This window comes from Orbilia oligospora (assembly GCF_000225545.1).
Source record: "Orbilia oligospora ATCC 24927 unplaced genomic scaffold scaffold00075, whole genome shotgun sequence".
Classification (NCBI taxonomy): domain Eukaryota; kingdom Fungi; phylum Ascomycota; class Orbiliomycetes; order Orbiliales; family Orbiliaceae; genus Orbilia; species Orbilia oligospora.
This window is the reverse complement of record NW_011645632.1, coordinates 204,945-223,675: the sequence shown is the minus strand read 5'-3', so window position 1 is coordinate 223,675 and position 18,731 is coordinate 204,945. Positions and strand designations below refer to the sequence as shown.

Sequence of the window (18,731 nt, the reverse complement as noted above, 5' to 3'; positions counted from 1 at the left end):
GGCTTCGTATGGCCTCTTCGTTATTATTTTTTTATTTTATATTTTTGTATATTTTTAGATTGAGAAGTTTTTATCGGCCGGTTGGTATTGAAGCGGCGAAGGGAGGCAAGGACAGTTTCCGAAAGCCAAAATCAATGGTTCCGAAAGTAATCCTTTGTTGTTTTATACAAAGCAGCAGAAACTCGAAGGTTGTCTGCTCATCACGAAGATATGGCGAGGAACTGACATCGACCAGGCGCCGTGAAATCCACGCTTTTTAGCAAAGGGCTGCTGGAGGATGAAGTTTAGAGGATTAAGTTGGCAGAGAGCTGTACTGAAACACTTGCTTGCGTTGGAAAAATATATAAAGAGTCCAAGTCTATTAGTCGGCGAGATGGTTTCCTTTTTTGTCTTTCCTTTTTCTGCTCTTAAAATCCGAGAACACCCAGTCGGATATAAACCCGGTCGAAGATTAAGAACAGAATAGAAAACAAAAAAACAAAGTTTTGTTTTTTTTTTCTTTGAAAGGGGTGTGAGAATTAAATTCCGTTCTCTTTTTTTTTTTTTTAGTAATCGAGGAATTCGTATTGTACTTATAGTAGTCTACCGATACAATGCGTGCTGCCTGGACCCGGACGGTGGAGACAAGAAGAAAAAAGAGTCTACGTGTGTATCCGTAAGTACTTAAAGTTAGCGTTTTGGGTTATCGTCTGCGAACGAATGTATCGGTTCCAAACGACGTGAATTTCGAATGATCCAGGCAAAGGCAGGCGCGGTATTAAAGTATGCCAAGGGACCTGAACCTGGGCTTTTCGACAAAAGTTGCAGGGAATATTTAGAGCTAGGAGCGCTCCTTGTGACTAAGAAGTTATTAGTCCTGTGGCAAAGGAACGAATACGTAATAACTGGTTTGGCAGTTCAGGCGCAAATGCCCGGTGGATTTGATTCAAAGCGTAGGCTGTGTCTTTCGTTATGTAAGTACTTCAAGTAAGTATAATGTCAAAGTGTAATTGTAATGGACTAGAAAGGATTGGATTGGAATCAAAAAGATCTTAAGAAGAGAGAAAGAGAAAAGGTGTAAAAAAAAGTGAAGTCCGGGGAAGGAAGAAAGAGAAATGGAAAGAAAAAAAAGTAAAAGGCTAAAAAAAAAAGAAGCTCCGAATTTAGGAGAAGTCGGGTCGAGTTAATGTTTTATGGAGCGAGCCAAGAAGGAGATATGTAAACCACAAAGGGGATGAAAATTTTCGACAGGAGGCTCGTTTCATGGCAGAATTCAAAAAAATAAAAATACCACCAGAAACTTGGGCCATGAATTGTTATTAAACGGCGCTGCTCCGAAACGTGATTGTGACGAAATACACATTAACCTGCAGCATCCGGCCTGGTTTGGTTTGTCCTTCATCTCTTCTGTTGTATGACCATCATTGCATAGGTTGCATAGATTGCATAGAGTCCTGACGTTGTAGCACGGTTGACCAGAATGCCATTCCTGCCTCGATCGCAGATTTTACAGGCCTAATCGATGTTTGTATTGTACAGATCAAGTAAAGCAGTATGATTGCTGGCGCATTGGCATCGTTCATGGCGAGCAATGGTAAGCGACCCCACTGGCAGAGCTTCGGGTAAGTAGCGTCCTCTGGAGCTCTAACTAATCGAAATGCCGTTTAGTCCCGATCAAGGAAGCTACATAGATGCATGTTGCTTGCAGTTTTGGGACTGCACTGCCACCATTAGCTCATTAGTTAAGCATTCCAAGACGCAGTCTTTCGTGACCTCGAACCGGCGCTTGTGATGCAAGGTCCATTTCCAAGTTCTCGACTTGGGTCAGCTGGGCCGTCCTTGCAGATACTATTGATTGCTATCGTTCAGGATACCTGCAGGCTAGGCCTGTTCAGGGCAATGTCGTTCACTGGGACAAAAATTAACTCCAGCTAAATACATCATGCATTCTCACATCCAACAAGTTAACCCGTTAACAACGCACATAATATAACATACCGTGAGGGATGGGCTTTATATACCCTAGCATTGTCGCACAGTATCACAAGCATCAACTGACAGACAGTGACGGTACACATGGTAAACGGCACGGCATGGACATGGTGTAGGGATTGTTTGCACCTAACGTTAGTTTTACCGAGAACGGGCCTGCGCGTGTTTCCCATTATGCATCAGTATCTGACAAGCATAAACGGCATCCGGATAGATAACAAAGCTGACATAAAATGCGAATCGAACCCCTCAGAATTGCCTTACTTGCATCAACGTTATCTTATACGCACTTCCGACATGTCACTCTCATCTTTTCACCCACTAACCGATTAGAAACGCCCGCCGTTTATTGCAGTGCTTCCATAGCCGTGTTGGGTCGAAGCGTCCTCAAGTAACAGCCGTTTGCCAGGCATAAAAGCAACTTCAGTAGTATCTGAAATGGCAGCACCCGTCTGTCGACGGACCCGCCTCATCATCGGGGCAACGTAATGTTTTTTTTCGATTAGGGAAAGTCCAAATGTACTAACCTTCGATAATACGAGAAACCTTGCTTCGAGATACCAAAAGTCGACGACCGCCTATCCCGGAACCACGGAAATCTTCTGCGTCCCTTTAACCTTTCCTCCCCTTGCGGCCTCCATCTTCGCAGTTCTTGCCCCAAATTGTATCTGTAAACATCAAACAGTCCGTAAGCGATCGCTAAATGCAGGTCTCCGTGTATTTAAAGCCTTACCGCTCGTTTCTTCTCGCCAGCCACTCTCTTCATCCCCAGTTTCCAAGCCAACAGCCTCAAAACCTGTTTCTCATTGTCAAGCGTACTCCACTCTTCGCCCGATTGAACAGCACCGAATCCACATTTTTCTGTCACGGGCCAAGATATAACTTCTTGCAATAAACGTTCATCGAGGAAAGGGAACCTCGCTTCTCGTCCCCAGTTAGCAATGATCCTATCATCACGGCCCAAATTCCGTTTCCCAAGACGAGTAAGATCAAGTTCCAATTCGTCAATCAGACCTGGGTATCCGGCTCGGTTGAAGGCTGTCCCATGTCGCGCGTAGCCGCCAAACAGTTCATCCGCGCCTAACCCTGACAGTAAGATTCTCGGGGAATCGGTTTCAAGTGGGCGTGAGGCAAAGTAAAACGCAAGTCCAATAGAAAGGTCCATTTCTGTGTCATGAGGGTGGAGAAGGGCAATCACGGCTGATTTGTGCTCTACAACCTCTTCGTAGGGCACGTTTATTTCCCTGAACCTCCAATCTCTAGTAGAACAAACACTTTGGAGCTCGAGCCACGACTTCCGTCCAGTTTGGCGATCGGGGCAAATATCGTAAACACTATCAATAGAACCCTTGGCAGATACGTCTTCCAACGCACTGGGCCCCAATCCCGTCTCACCATTCACTTGCGTGGAAACGTTCTTCGATTTCCTAGCCTTCTTGGCCTCGGCGAACGCAGCTTCAAGAACTCTTTTATTCTCAAAGGCGACGTTGAGTAATTCAATAGGCTCCCCAGTTGGAAGAATGTCGTGCACAATCCTCGCTAGCATAGTACAATCTACCCCACCAGAGAACAAAATACCTACCTTCGAAGGCCGTAGTATCCCTTCGTGGCCGGGTACCAGTGGTATCGAGTGCCGGGGTACATTCTGTACTCGGAGTCGTAAACTGTCATAAAGAAGATCGTAGAGACGGCTAACCGGTGATGACTGTGGGTTCAGGGCTGGTGGATTTGTTGGTGGTATGTGTTTGCATAGCTGGGGTATTGGTAGCTTCATCGACAGAGGCTCAGTGGATAGTTCCGAGTCTGGGACAAAAGCGAATCTGTGTGGGTGCCAGGGACTCGTATAAGTTTGCAAGTCAATGTAATAGAAGCCGTCAGCCTCAATCTCCTCCCACTGAGACGTAGCTTGGGGATCTGCTATACTACAAATAGCAAAATTCCCATCATCGTCAACAGACTTCCTTCGCAACAAAGACCTTCTCCCAAGCCAGTCCCTCCCGAACCATACTCTTTTCGACGATCCATCGTAGAACACAAAAGCGAAAGGTCCTTCGATTTTCTGCAAAACATCCTGAACTTTGCCACTACACGAGCTCAATTGGGCAAAGATGACCTGCGCGTCGTTTTCGTCGGATCCAAATTCTTGTCCATTGAAGCGCCACGCTTCACCATTCCAACAAAGCACATACTCTGGCGCGTCATCCTGTTTTTCTGTTCTGTTCGATTTCGAGAATATAGGTTGAGGAACAACAGCTGTCCCACGTAGCGACAGCACGGACGATGTAAATTTTAGCCGTAAGGAACCGACGACGAGTTCCACCGACTCAAGTGAGTCCGGACCCCTTCTTGTAACATCTTTGACAAGATCGTCCGAGGTCGAGGATGTCGTAGAGTTATCAGCCTGTGAGAGCTCAAAGAGGATCCCACACATGCGGAGAAATAATAGCTAGGCAGCCTGCACCGTCGCCTTCAATACCCTTGCTATGAAGGGAAGAAAAAAAAGGGGAAGGAAGTTGTTATCCCCTGAAGCCTGACACTACTGTCCGCCTCGATTTGATGCTTGGAAATACTCAATTGGAGCCCCTGGCGTTTTTCCACTGTCGGACAAGAGACGACAAGACGTTCGGGAAGTGATATGGTCGTGAAGGGTTAAATGTGTGGTGTTTGCTGATGGTTTCGTTTGGTTGTCCCCAGGCAACCATCAGCAACCATCAAAAGCAGCTAATTGTTTACGACCAACAACACATAATCCTAGCGTCGGCGCCAAACCACAACGTCAGCCTCCAACATATTAAAGGTACCCGGCCCCCAGTTCTGATATCAAAGGTCCACAAAGTACTCGAGTACTTCTTGACAAAAAAAAATATTCGCTACGTGTGTCTAATATCTGGTATCTGGTATCTGGTCTACCAATTACCTCCCGGCAATCAGTCTTCAATTCTTTCGATCTTCTTTCGTTGTTGATATTCGATCCCGAGAACCCGCCATTAGCATTCCACCATCAATATCTGAACATTCTTCAGCCCCCACAGTTCCACTATCATTCTTTTTCTATCCTAATCGTTAACCGACCTCTACATATATCGATCAGTCTTTTGCCGTCGTCTAAAATATACTTTGATCATCTGGGTATCTTTTAGATAATTGGAATCAAACATTGCCAGGATGGATCGGGTGCGCCCCTCGTTTATGACGAAAGAGCAGTTGGGTATGCATATATAATTCTCAAATATGGAAATGGCCGGGGGTTACCGGAGCAATTAATACTAACGGCATATATTAGACAAGTACATGAACGATGTAAAGCAAAACCGACAGCCTCGTCCAAGGCCAAACTTTGAACTCCCTGCGAAACGACTCTCAATGACATTCAACGACCCACCTCCCGAACCTCAGGAAAAGGAAGAACCAAAACCGGAACCAATTTTCAGAGTTCAAACAGATTCTCCAGTCTCGGCATTTCGACGCTATGGGGGGAGTGTAAGGGATATACAGAAGTCGAAGGGGACGGTTCGGACTAGGAATGGTTGGATCATTGGTGATAGTTCAGGGAAACCTTCTTCGCCCTTTAGTGGGAATAGGCAAGGAGCACAGTCACGAATAGTCGAGGAACCGGAAACAACGAGAAGAGTTAAAATGGTTGAGGAGACGAAGCCTTCGCCGGTGGTGGCACAAGTAAAGGCAAACGATAAAGAAAACCAAGCAGACTGGGATTCCGACTCACCACTCGAAGAATCTTTGGAGGACTCGATTATCAAGTTGCAAAACGATATCAGCCAAGAGATTGAGGCCGTAAGCATTCTACTCGACTCGCCTATCGACGAAAGTGGAGATAGCGTCTCTGGGGATGTTGATGATATTTTGGACTCATATAGAGATGACCCAAAACCGGACTCGCCGGCGCCTCTCAAGATTACTAGAAGTCTTCCAGTTGATATCAAACATACTCTGGCTATACACCAATCGCAGTTGCCGGAGCCCCCTGTGTCGATTACCAATACCAACAAGATCGGTCAATACCAGGTCAATTCCCCACCAACCCCAAGTTCGACTCCGCCTGAGTTAGAAAAGAGGCCGAAGTTTGGGGACCGAGGGGTTCCAACATTCTCCTCAGTTGCGCCACCGACGCCCCCTACGAAGGTCATGATAGTTGAGGATGATAAGCTTGTTGCAGAGATGACGCTAGATGATGGGAAGGGTGACGCCGGGTATAATGTCCAACAAGGAAATCCAAATGCCGTCGTTCCTTCAGCTGAGGTATCGAAGATCGCCGGCAAGATTTCTGAGTTACAAATGAAAGCAGATCCGTGGGCTGCTGCTCCTAAGCCCGCCTTTCCAAATATCAGTATGGAGGAGTTTCAAGAGAGGAACGAACCACATTCCGAGCACAGGCCTTCCCAATTGTCTTTCAACAGGACTAATAGTCTTCCCGTCGGCATGTCTCAAGATTCGACAAATGCTGCTACCGGTAATAAGAAGTCTTTTGAACAACGACAGTATAAGCCTTACAGGCCGCCAACCCAACCAGCATCACTGCCTTCAACAGTTCCTAGGCCAGCATTCATGAGAACTCGGACAGGGTCTGAGTCTGTAATAACCCCTCCAGTGTGCCCTTCGCCTGCCCCGCATGTCGGGGCGATTCCATCCCATATGAATAACGCACATGGGCGGCACTCTAGCCTTGGGAACATCTACCAGCCCAATCAACCACCCATAATGGCCGCTTATGCCGCGACCCAGAATTTCGTACCACTCCAACATAGGCACTCGATGAGCACAAATGTAGGCTATGGACAAATTCAGCCAATGCGGCACTTCAATGCTGGCCCCCCTCTGCCAACCCATAGCCAACATCGACCAGGGCCGCAAAATCATTTTAATAGACAGTTCCATAGCAGCTTTGGACCATCTGGCCATATGAACCAGCCAACAGTATCTCGTATGCTTTCGAATGTTGGAACTTCTGGGCGTTCGCTCCCAGTGCTTCCTACGGACTTGTCAAAGGCACTCCCTGAACCACCAACCAACATTATTAATGATCCTCAAGTGCTACTAAAGCAATCTCCCTCGGCAACCGGAGCACCCCTAGTTAAAAACCAGACACCCCCTCCTATTCCTACGTTTTCCTTTGACGATACACCGACGTCCGGTAGCCGGCGTTTACCTGCAGCTCCTACACAACAGCAGAGTAAGCCGCTACCGACAATGCCCACCAGATCCTTTGAAGACAGGAAACAGCAAGAGACAAAAGCAATGCCTCCTGTCCCTGTTTTCTCATTTTCCGATGATTCTACGCCCAATTCGAAAAGTATACCTTCTATCAACATTCCCGATGATAATGCCTCTAAGCCTAGCGTTCCGATAATCAATGTTCCTGACGATGACGACAATGATAAGACCAACTCTTCAGTTCCATCCTTCTCTTTCTCCGGTCCAGACGAACAAACAGACCGGAGACCTCTCCCCACTGCTCCTACCACTCAAAAACAAGATCCACGCCCTCTCCCATCTCCAAGGAAAAACAGCATAGCTGACCGAAGAGCCGCCTTTGAAACACATGGCCATGGCGCGAATCACCGTATTCCTTTGCCTAGATCTGCTGCTTCTTGTACCGCCTGTGGACAACATATCTCCGCTAGAGCAGTATCTGCTTCCGGGCTTAGGTTTCACCCAGAGTGCTTCCGTTGTTCTCACTGCAGTACCCGTCTCGAGCATGTCGCATTCTACCCTGAACCTTTATCTCCCGACGCTGGTCCCGACGCTCAGCTAACCGGCCGTTTCTTCTGCCATCTCGACTTCCACGAGTTATTTAGCCCTAGGTGCAAGAGCTGCAAGACCCCAATTGAAGGTGAAGTTGTAGAAGCTTGCGGGGCTACATGGCATCCTGGTCATTTCTTCTGCGCCGAGTGTGGTGATGTAAGTAATATAACCGAACTTTGTTTTCCCCATAGGAGCAGCGGCTGACATATTCGATAGCCTTTCGACGCTAAGTCGAGATTCGTAGAAAAGGATAAGTACGCATGGTGCCTCTGCTGTTACCAGAAACGATATAGCAGTAAGTGCAAGAAGTGCAAGAAGCCAGTGACCGATACTGTTGTCAAGGCACTGGATGCCGACTGGCATATGGAGTGTTTTTGCTGTTTTGTAAGTTTCGTCCCTATAAACCAATGGGATGTGCTTTGATTCTAACAACATCTTATAGGAATGTGGATCTGAGTTCCAGGATGGAAGATACTTCCTCCGAGGCGGCTGCGACAACGAACCAGTTTGCACGAAGTGCGAGGAAACCAGATTGAAGAGCTGGGAGCTGGTGCAGTGAGTGGAACGGTCGATATGACGTGATGTTACTAACCTATCTTTCTTCTAACCCTCCCCCGTTTTCCCTTGACGATATTATCGAAAAAGCATAACGTACGGCGTGCATGAGAGAATTGGCGTATGAGATTTGTTTTTATTGCGAATTAATTGATAATTACAGTTACTGCTTTTTATTTTTATAAACCTGATTGTAAAGGTTATCGATGTCGCCCCCCCTCTGTCATATTCCGCCTTTTTTTTCCCTAAATTAATGCACATATGAACGCGAGGGTGTTTCTCGGCGGGTCAATGTAGACCATTTCTGTATCGATTAGTTTCTTTCTCCACTTTTAAAGGCTTTGTTTTACTTCTTTCAGCATGTTTATATTGACAACTTCTTTTTCTGGGGCACTTTTTTATTACTATTTATTGTATTATACGAAAGCATGCGAGTGCGCAGTTCTTGGTGGTCAATAAATACAAAATACTACCTTAACTTCTAAAGATATTCAAAGGGACTTGATTATAATTTCACTAGTCTCGTGAGAGGAATATAAACATACATTGATCTATCCATAAATTCAATACATACAATATTATTGGCAAAAACATCATGGTAGCATCAAAACCAAGGTTGCATCGACGTAAATACAGAACCCACGATCTATAGTTTCTAACCATATCTAGCCATATAATACCTAACTCCATTTCAATCCACCATATGAGCATCAGGAACATGAGTTCTCCCCCTCCTCCCCACAAACGGACTTCGTGCTCCCACTCCATCATACCCATCATAACTATCACCACCCTCAATAGCCCTTAGTTGCGTCGTTTCCAATTCTGGACTTAATCCTCTCATCCCCATTCCCTCAACATCATCATCTTGATACATATACCTCCCATAATCAAGTCCATATGGATACCCCATGCCCATCCCTCCCTGCATACTATCCAACAATCTATTCCTACCACTATTATACCCATACCCATATCCACCATACCCATCACCCCCCAACGCCCCTCTATTACCACCAGATCCAATATAAGGGCTACCCCATCCACTTCTGATAAAGTTCCTTTCGATGTCTTTTGGAGTATTTATATTCATACAATTTACTTCGTCGCATTCGTCGGGGTTGGTAGAGGAGATTTGGTGATGATGACGACGGTGGTGGTGTGAGGAATATGGGTTTATGAAATTATAGTTATTGTATCCTCGATTATGGTGATGATCGCGGTCCCAATAACGGGGGGTATTATACCCACCGGTATAACCATAATTATTATATACCCTATCACCAGCAGGGTAGTACGGATAATATCCTTCTCCCATACTCCCACCTCCAAATGCATCATATCCATATCCATAGCGATTATTATAATCACTAGGAATACCGATACCAGTACCCATGGAATAACCCCTACTACCGCCGTATTGAAGTCTTAGACAGTTTTCGCATGAGCCTAGAAGATCCCATGTTCGAACGTTACGGTTGGAACGCTTTGAGGGACGACAGGTGGTGTGATAGGTTCGGCCGCGGGTGTGCCGGGCTGTGGTGCAGGTTTGGAAGATGCAGGTTTGGGTGTGGCCGCATTTGAAGCGGAGGCGGTTGAAGAAGCACATTACTCCTTGTGCTAGTTATTATGCACGTGGGGGTTTAATGTCGATATTGGTGGTTAGGTTAGTTTGAACGGGTTATTATACGTATGGGGCGACTTCTGAATATAATTTATTGGTCGGTTGGTTGGAATTAACGTCGCAAGGTTTAGAATGTTTTGTAAAGGAACCAATTATAGATAGATTTAAGGGTGTGAGGCAAATTAAAGGTGTATACAGCGAGCTTTTAATTTTAAGACCTATAAAACTCTCGAGATAGACGACCGCGGTGCTACTTAAATACTTTCCCCAATCAATTCCGTTTGCATAACTATCGATCATATCACCCGATATACCTATTAATATTCTTCTACTTTTGTAAGGAGACCTATATTCGAGTTAAAAAACCTACGTAGAGGAGCCCCTCGCCTACACGCATGCGCAGGATGCATCTTCAAAAAAGAGGCTGGTTCTTAAAAGGCAAACTTCTGGAAGGATTAACAAAGCCATTCCTTGCATGCACATAACCCTTTTTGTACGAGTTACTCAAACTTGTTCGCTGTTGTGCGACATAATATATCTCATGTTGGCTGCCGCTGTGTGAGACCCGAGTGTACGAAGACATTGTCATGGTGGGGAAAAAAGTGATACTTCTTGAGCAAACATTTTCTGTACTGCGTATGTAGATAGATAGGGTTGTGGCGCCATGATTGATCTATTAAATCTTTGATACATTGGAAGTGATTATAAGATTCGAACGGTGCATGCCTCGGGTAGATAGATTGGAAATATATGTTGATTGCAATTGATCATTTTAATGGGAAGTGAGAGAAGATTATTCATTGAAGTTTTAGATTCTATAGTGTAAAATATATTCTGGATAAGAAATTTAGAACCGCTTGCATATCTGTCAGGTGAGAATGTATGTCAATAGTTTAATTATAACGGTGTCTTTAGGTTTTGTAAAGCCGCATATGGAATAGTCGATCTGTCCTCGAGTTTTGCTCAAGGACGCATAAAGTCTGACATAGGGAACCCTGCACAATATAATCAGCTGCTTGGCTTTAGAACCTCACATGGCCTCATACCCTGCCCATAGACCGTTATGTAAGTAAATATTTAGTTGTGGCAGATGATGCATATGAGACCGCACTTAGTTTAGTCGAGAAGTCTGGCCGAATAGCTAGCTTTGTACTTCTCTCTAAATATGATAAGTAACGCCTCAACGCCTGCATGTATGACCTAACCTGGAAACCTAGAGCTAAGTACGTATCATATATTTTTTGAAAATGATTTCATTCACTGACTCTGTCACCAAGGCATTCGATCCCGCCCACTGTAGATGCTGGGTGCATGCTGATTAAAATAATTTCCCAACATCTAAGTTACACCACTTATTTGCCATACGTTAAGGATGGGGCATAGCCAGGGTACAAGCCATATTGTATCAGGCTCATACACGATCCTGCAATATTCTAATTGCAAACAATTGGAGGGGGTTTTCAAAAACATTAAATTTAGAGGGAAGCGGTATTGGTTAGTACCATCTGAACTAGTCCAAGATAAGTGTGTTGTTTTTGTTGGTGAAATCTAAATGTCCGGAGAGAATTGGACGGGATGGATGGTTCGCAAGTTATTAGCCAGTAATAACTAGACGGATGAAGCAGAATGACACACAGCCGTCCTGCCAAAGTGCAGTTTTAGAGGACAAGGGAAGGGATCAGGGTTTCTCGACTTTTCCCTTCCGTATTATAATCGGTACATCTCCACAGATTGTAGCGTTATTGGGTTTTGTTCCCGCGCGCAAAACGCAGAGAGCTTCACAACAGTATCGGCAAGATTAAGACCACTCGTTGATATGAAAGTGTAAGTATGTATATTTCATCTCCGAATCGACATTACAGATCGTACTCCGTGATACGTTACGGCATTCAAATGAGGTATACCGGGATTCACTTCTTTATTCATTACGCTGGAAATAGACCTGACCATGTGGGCGGCTAGTGATGTGTTGCCCTTGCGTTGGATATGTTTGACGATGTCATGTCATCGTCCTGAACGAACAGGTGAACGGCCTCATTCAATTGACCCAGCCTCATGTTTTTTTATCAATGTTTACCCCCCGGTTATCAGCATGCAGAAGGTGGGAGGAAAAAACGTGACGTCGTTGGATTATATGTTTGAGGTATGTACGACCAACCACCTAATTTGAAGCCTCTGAAAGGTTGAATATGCGCCGAACATCCTCGGGCTTTATACCCGGTTTGGAGGGCTCGATTGGCAGGAGTCGCAACTTGACGTTGCTGTTTGATGGGGATGGCCGCTGGGAACAGTTAATATCGAATAAACCTGCCTTTTGACAGCTGGTTATGGAGACACCTGACGATGACTCGAGTTCGGCTTTTCAGGGATATGTCTTAAAGCTAAAAAGTTAATACATACTTGGGTAGCTTAGTCCTTTCCCTTCAGCTGATCGGGTGGCTCGTGGGTTAGGACGGACAGATTCGATTCCTGGCCATTGGGATCCCGAATGGAACGAAAAGAAAAGAAGAAAAAAAGCCATGCATGAATGAATGGGAAGGGAAAAAAAATCTTGGGATGAATGATGCTAACTACGACTTAGTAATTAACAGATGGAGCCTTGAAGAGTTGGCAGTTGAAATTAGTATTAGCTCGGCTTTGTCAGGCTACTTGGTGGCATCGATTATATCGACATCAAACATAACGCTGTCAGGTACCTCTACCTGTCCCTTGCTTGCATAAAACCGCATCGATCCTTTGGAAGTCGAGAAAGACGACAGAAAAGACGGGATGAACAACCTAAGGCGGCACGTTCGGGTTGGGCCTTCCTAGCTTCAGCTCTCACTGACGATATATTCGAGTATATCATCCGGGCTAAGATCGTGGCCAGTGACGTGTCCGACGCTGCGGTTGTCGAAGTTGGGGCCTGCCAGCTCATCAATCCGAAAAAAAAAAAAAACTAATTGTCGGTATCCAGCCTCCCACACCTCTTACATAGATATACACCATATGCCACATCTTGTTATCCTCTCCCATCACATCAGAACCCCACATCGCATTGGTCAAGTGGATACATTACTCTAACCCGGCCGTGGGAACTAAGCTGAACCCATGCCTTTGGGATCGCAGGTTGCCCTTCTGATGTCTTGTCGATAAACGAGGGTATACTTGCTCAATTACGCAAAAGTCAATGTTCAAGAAGTATCAATTGGCCTTGCATTCTGCGTGCTAGCTAGCTCGTTAGCATCGATTATTAAAAAAACAAGGCCGCCAGCAGGGATACCACACAAGTAGATGTCCGTCTTGAACAGAACAGGGAGAACTTTCAGGGCTTGCCACGTCTCTCTTCGCAGTGTGATCCTGGTCATTGCTCCGCTGGAGAAACGGCCGTTCTTCTAAGTTAGCGACTTCAGCCTGCCTCATCTCTTCCCACTTCCTGCAACAAGTTACAGCAACATGCATATAATCACAGCACGGCCTGGCTCCATCTCGTCAGTGTGACTAGGGATAAGGGAAGTTTAGGAAAGAAAAGAAGAAAAGAAGAAGAAAACAAAAGAAAAAAAGTTTCAATGAGGCGCATTGCATGAAGCAGAAAGGGGACGGATGGTCAGATCGGTCGACGTTTAAAGGCCCGCCAGGTTGTATTTTTTCTTTATTTTATTCTTTTTATATATGCGAGCGGGCCTGCACTTGTGCGATGCAGCCAGAAGCGACCCACGGAAACACAAAGTTTTCCCTCTTCGACTATTTATATTTTTTTGGCCCCATCTCATCGACTGGGGAAAAAGGTTTTCCAGAACCTATTACGACAGGAAAGAATATTCGGAACACAGACCGCATTTTCTATCGTTTTTATTTTGTTTTGTTTTATACTGTTTTATTTTTTTAGCTTGGGAGGTTGCTTGGGAATCTGTTTAGGGAAGAGTTCACGATAGTTTCGGTTCATCACATTATTTCACATCTGCTTCCGTCTTGCTACGCAAAAAACCCCATTTCTCATCACGATACCTTGTTAAGCCACACTTATCCTCGACTCTTCCAATTTCGAGGACCGAGAAAGAAAGAAAAACAATCCTCATTGACTTTTAAACCTTGTCCAGGCTGCCTATTCACCTGACTGCGAAACACGTTGTCGACCTTGGATAGACGGACTCTGTACGCTTGTGGTTTTTCTTGTGGCACCCGGCCGTCTCATCTGCATATCTGCGGAAGGTAGAAAGATAGACAGCTAGTCCGACGGGGTAATTTGGAAAAATTAGAAGGAAGCAAAAGGGAAGGGCCAAAAAAAAAAGTGAAAGGAAAGGAAGGCTGCAGCGGTAAACCCGATAAGCTAGTTATATCACTGGAAATACGCCCCCAGGTCATCGACAGGTCATCACTTGCTCCAACGGTGTTTCATGCCAACCTTTTTTTTTTTCGATTCGGCGTCCAAAAGAAAGTGCCAGCCGACATCATCTGCAGTTTCCTTCACACCCACAGTACCGAAGCGCTATTGAATCTGCCAAGGCCGGACGCACGAACAGTTTTCCGAGGCCCAGAAGCTCATTCAAAGCAAGGAGAACAATAGGAAGCATTTGAATGTTTGGTTGTTAGAAAGGAAAAAGAAAGGAAAGGAAAGCTGGAGGCATCCGACACACACGCTGACCTTGCGCCCGAAATTTCCACAGGCGACCCGCAACAGAACCCAAGTTGCTTTTCGAACAAGGATTATCAGGGACAACATTTTACGAAAAAATTTTGGGAGGACCTTTAGGCGGGCTGCCACAAGTCAAACGGTTAAGATACGAAAGAGTGAAGAGAGAGAAAAAAGTAGCGTGAGGGAAGCCAATTTGGGAAAAATAATAAGACGCATCCCAGCGGAAAATTAGTTTACCACTCTTTCAATCCTCGTGTTCCAGTCTAAACACCATTTCTATTCTAACGGCTCTCTCTTTTGTCATTTCTTTCGGACGGTCATAATATTTCGACGCCTCATCCTTTCTCTAGCGATTTCAATTCCGTGGTTCGGCGTCGACGAAATACCTGCGTTACCTAAACAAGGGGGAGGTTCTGCAATTCTTGTTGGTCAACAGGTCAGATTAACGCGGAACGGTCCAACCCATTCGACTCGAAATTCCTCTGTCGGTTAAGGCCTCCGACCGGTGACCCCCTCCTTTCGACATTGGCGACGAATTAAAAAAAATATATTCTTTGGGGAATTCTGGTTGTTGTTTTTGATTGTTTCCCCCCTTAACTTCTGCAGAATCGGACGTTATTTCTTTCCCTCTCTTATTAAAAACGGCAAGCTAGCGCGCGGTGGGGGAGTACGTTGCGGCAGGATGGTCGGCTCCGAGGTCGATCAGAAATACCTGGGGAACTATGCAAAGGTTGTTGGGACTCACAATGAGAGTCTATCGGCGGCACTATTCAAAGTGTTAGGACTATCGACGATACTATCCAAGAAGTTGGTTCGGGCACGAAAACAGCGGAAATTGGACCCGACAAGGACGACGAAATCACTGGACCTATATCGACACATAATATGGATGGCAAGGGAAGGATACATATTACTGGACGTCTACGTTTTACCGTTTGTGCTCAATTTCATCGAATTGAAGGTGCTAGCGTTGAAATTGAAGGCGTCGTTTCTTCACATTTTCGTGCTATTCGACCACACGTACCAAACCAAGACCGATTTCTCGCTACCGGGCGGGCCATTCCACCAGACGCAGCCGACGACGCCGGAATTGGCAGAAGCTGATGAACATCAACCGGTAAAGGGGCAAACCAATTCGTTCTACAATTACATCAATATTGCATCCCAAGCATTTGTAACAGCTGACGACTATGCAACGCGATTATTATCTGGTTCGCATCCATTACGGTTGAGCGTCAAGCTTGAGTACTCGGCATTTGCACACGACTGCATGAAGGAATTTTCGTTATCAAGAAGCATTGCCAGAAAAGCGGTTGATGATGCGTTTGCTAGCATGGAAGCTATGACGGATGAGAGTTTTGAGGACGCTATGGATTTAGTGTCGAGCTTGGGGGTTATGGCACGGAGAGGGGGGAATTAGGGTGGCATTCTTTTCTGGGATTTCTAAGACATCTTGTCGACGTCTTTCGCGCTACACACTTTTGGCACTGTTATAACACTCGAACCCGGAACGAGAAAACCTTAACTTTAACCTTTTAAGTTAGAGTTCCCGCAAAAAGAGAGCAGCATCGATCCAGACCCTCTCTCCTCGATCGATTGACCCTATTCGGATCAAGCTATCTACGCCCGTTTTTATACAACCGTCGACATCAAAACCATCACAAAACCAAACACCCCCGCGCTTATATATATCACCTCAAATTCTGGACACATTCCGCATTTTTTGCTTCTACGGGCTGTGCTTGAAAATCCATTGCATTCCCCGTGCGCTTATCATTCCCAGAATCTACGCCTTTCTCGATCTCATAACTCCGCGGAGACCTCCTATACATCCATATCAGTTTCCTAGCTGTGCTCTAATACCCGGTTTTTCTTTTTTCTGTTCTTGTTGACGGATTTCCTTTTCGAATACCTACCGACCTATCCTCCAAAACCATTTTCCTTTCTCGGCATTTTATCGGGCGTTCAAGTTGATAGATTCTTGTTTCTTTCTTTCTTTCCTATCCCTTGGTATATTGTTGTATATTCTGTAATAATAGAATATGGGGCGCTAATAGTGTATTTCCATTCCCTTTTTTCTTTCCATTTTCCATTTTCATAGTGTCATCGAACTATTTCCTTTTTGTTCTTTCGTTTCCTTTTGGTATCTCTTGGTGATTGTTCGTCATATGGGTTAGGAGTTATTGTTTAGGATTTTTATATACACAACTTTTTCCTATATCCTTATTTTTTTTTCCTTTTGTTTTTCTTCCCCCTTTTTCGACCTTATTTTCCCTTGTTTTATGCGATCTGTGAATTTCCTTTTGTATATATGGTTATACCATGGATATTTTGGATGAGGAAAACTATTTTTCTTAATATACCTATCTACTTATTTATTTTGGTGGGATCGGTAGGGAAAGGGAGGGAAATATAAAAGTTGGTTATTTTGGATTTTTTTATATATATTACTCTTCTTTTTTGGGTAGTGGTGTATATGTAGCCTCGAGACTGCATGTGGACCTGTAACGACCCTCCCTTTGTGATGTGACGTCTGGGTGCGAGCATGCGTGTAATCCTGGTCTTGTTCCCGGATGCCACAAGGGAGGGAAGGATGAATCTCGGTATTGTGGCCCCGGAGCACAGGGACCGGTTTTTTTAGCATATACTTATCGGGAACAGGGAGCTAAGAAATTATAGCGATAGCTTCGAAAGAAATTGCAAACGGGAATAATTAGTAAATCTAGCGGTCCTGTGACCACAGGCAGGTGTCGTTTGCGAAAGTAGTGGTCTAAGCCTAAACCCCCCAGTATATACATAGCTTGTGAGGGGTTTCGAATGGAAGCCAATTTAGCAAAAAGAGACTAGATAAGTAGTTATTCGATTCAAAGAGCAGATAATTGTGATAAGGAAGTCGATTTGGCCCGATAAAAACAAACTGTAAAATGTACGCATTGGAAGGAATATATAAAATTGTAGCATCTTCTTTTGAAGTGGGTGTATGATTTGTGAAAACATCTGTGTACTGGGAGCATGCATATATCGATACTGGGATACTGGAAGTACAGCTAGCTCTAATGCCAAAATCACAATCGGCAGTTCTGTCCATGCGCAATGCACTCGGCATCGGGAGGGAGTTGACCGATAACGATTCCCACATACTGAAAGACCTTGGCAGGAGGTGGGAAGTACCCCCCCGCCCCCTGCCAACATTTGCTTTTCTGATCGTTGGTGTATTGTTCTGTTGCTTTTGCAAGCAGATATTTTGAGATTTGACGACTTTCTCGCGCGCTGAGCAGGTAAAAATTGGTGTGCTCTCTTAAGGCCACCATAATACGCGATTTTAAGTGAGGGTGTGATGCATGAGGCCTCAACCTATCGGCGGCATCGTCTGGTAATTCGAACACATTCCAATTTCCATATAGGTGACCATCCGTCCCGACGGAGAGAAAGGCTCCAACCGAGTAAACACTACCCGGCGAATAGGCTCGACTTCCAAAGCCAAACAACGAGGGTGGACACCAAGACCACGGGCCGCTCTCAAAGATGGGAACTTCGTCATGGAATATTGAGTGATAGCTGATACTCCCAATCTTGATGAGAATTTTTCTAGATATATCAGCACGCGGCTGCTCGGGATCAAACCATGTTTGGTCGGGCGTCTTAGAATTTGTTCCGACTAGGAGCGCTGCGATGATAATTCGGTCTCGGGCCCAGCAAGTATATCTCGGTTCTAGGATGCTTAGAAGGCTGTCAATGGTAAAGTCAGACCGTTGGCTTTCAATAGGGGTTACGGTGAAAGCTATGCTGCCGGGGAAAACTCCAAAGTCAGGATACTCGGAGGGTCTGTTGAAATTGCTTTGGTTACGCCGAAGCCATCTTATATGTTCTGCAACTGACTTCCATCCTGGATGGGCGTAAAGGTGCATTGAGGGTTGAACGATCTTGGAGTCCAGATCTTTCAATACGCGTCTGCCTCCGTTCGGATTCTTGAAAACAACTTTGACGGATTCGGATGATCTAAGCTCAAGCGCGGTCCAACCGCGGCTGAACCAAGTTGACAATGCTAGCGCCAAACACGAGTGGCCATCACCAGTCCACTTGAAATCCGCCAGTTCTAGGTCGAAAACTACTGTATGTTTGGCTTTTTTGTAGTTATCGTGCATGTTTTGAATCGCTTTTACCCTTTTATCTTTGTCGGATGGGATGCTAATTGCATCCCACCAT

The 18,731-nt window shown here is 45.2% G+C and overlaps 5 protein-coding genes across 5 annotated transcripts; 2 read left to right on the top strand and 3 right to left on the bottom strand.

Annotated features, from left to right (window-relative positions):
* Positions 1-2,549: 2,549 nt before the first annotated feature.
* Positions 2,550-4,402, bottom strand: AOL_s00075g57 (uncharacterized protein; the record flags this gene model as incomplete). Its single annotated transcript, XM_011122368.1, has 2 exons — positions 2,550-2,639; positions 2,705-4,402. The coding sequence occupies 2 exons, from the start codon at positions 4,400-4,402 to the stop codon at positions 2,550-2,552; spliced, it is 1,788 nt and encodes a 595-aa protein (XP_011120670.1).
* Positions 4,403-5,136: 734 nt separating this feature from the next.
* On the top strand, positions 5,137-8,290 carry AOL_s00075g56 (uncharacterized protein; the record flags this gene model as incomplete). Its single annotated transcript, XM_011122367.1, has 4 exons — positions 5,137-5,179; positions 5,255-7,887; positions 7,948-8,115; positions 8,174-8,290. The coding sequence occupies 4 exons, from the start codon at positions 5,137-5,139 to the stop codon at positions 8,288-8,290; spliced, it is 2,961 nt and encodes a 986-aa protein (XP_011120669.1).
* A 687-nt stretch (positions 8,291-8,977) lies between these two features.
* Positions 8,978-9,895, bottom strand: AOL_s00075g55 (uncharacterized protein; the record flags this gene model as incomplete). Its single annotated transcript, XM_011122366.1, has 1 exon — positions 8,978-9,895. The coding sequence occupies one exon, from the start codon at positions 9,893-9,895 to the stop codon at positions 8,978-8,980; it is 918 nt and encodes a 305-aa protein (XP_011120668.1).
* Positions 9,896-15,207: 5,312 nt separating this feature from the next.
* AOL_s00075g54 (uncharacterized protein) lies at positions 15,208-15,945 on the top strand (the record flags this gene model as incomplete). The annotated part of the gene is made up of 1 exon (XM_011122365.1): positions 15,208-15,945. One exon carries the CDS (start codon positions 15,208-15,210, stop codon positions 15,943-15,945), a length of 738 nt encoding a protein of 245 aa, XP_011120667.1.
* A 1,645-nt stretch (positions 15,946-17,590) lies between these two features.
* Positions 17,591-18,670, bottom strand: AOL_s00075g53 (uncharacterized protein; the record flags this gene model as incomplete). Its single annotated transcript, XM_011122364.1, has 1 exon — positions 17,591-18,670. One exon carries the CDS (start codon positions 18,668-18,670, stop codon positions 17,591-17,593), a length of 1,080 nt encoding a protein of 359 aa, XP_011120666.1.
* Between the last annotated feature and the right edge of the window lie 61 nt (positions 18,671-18,731).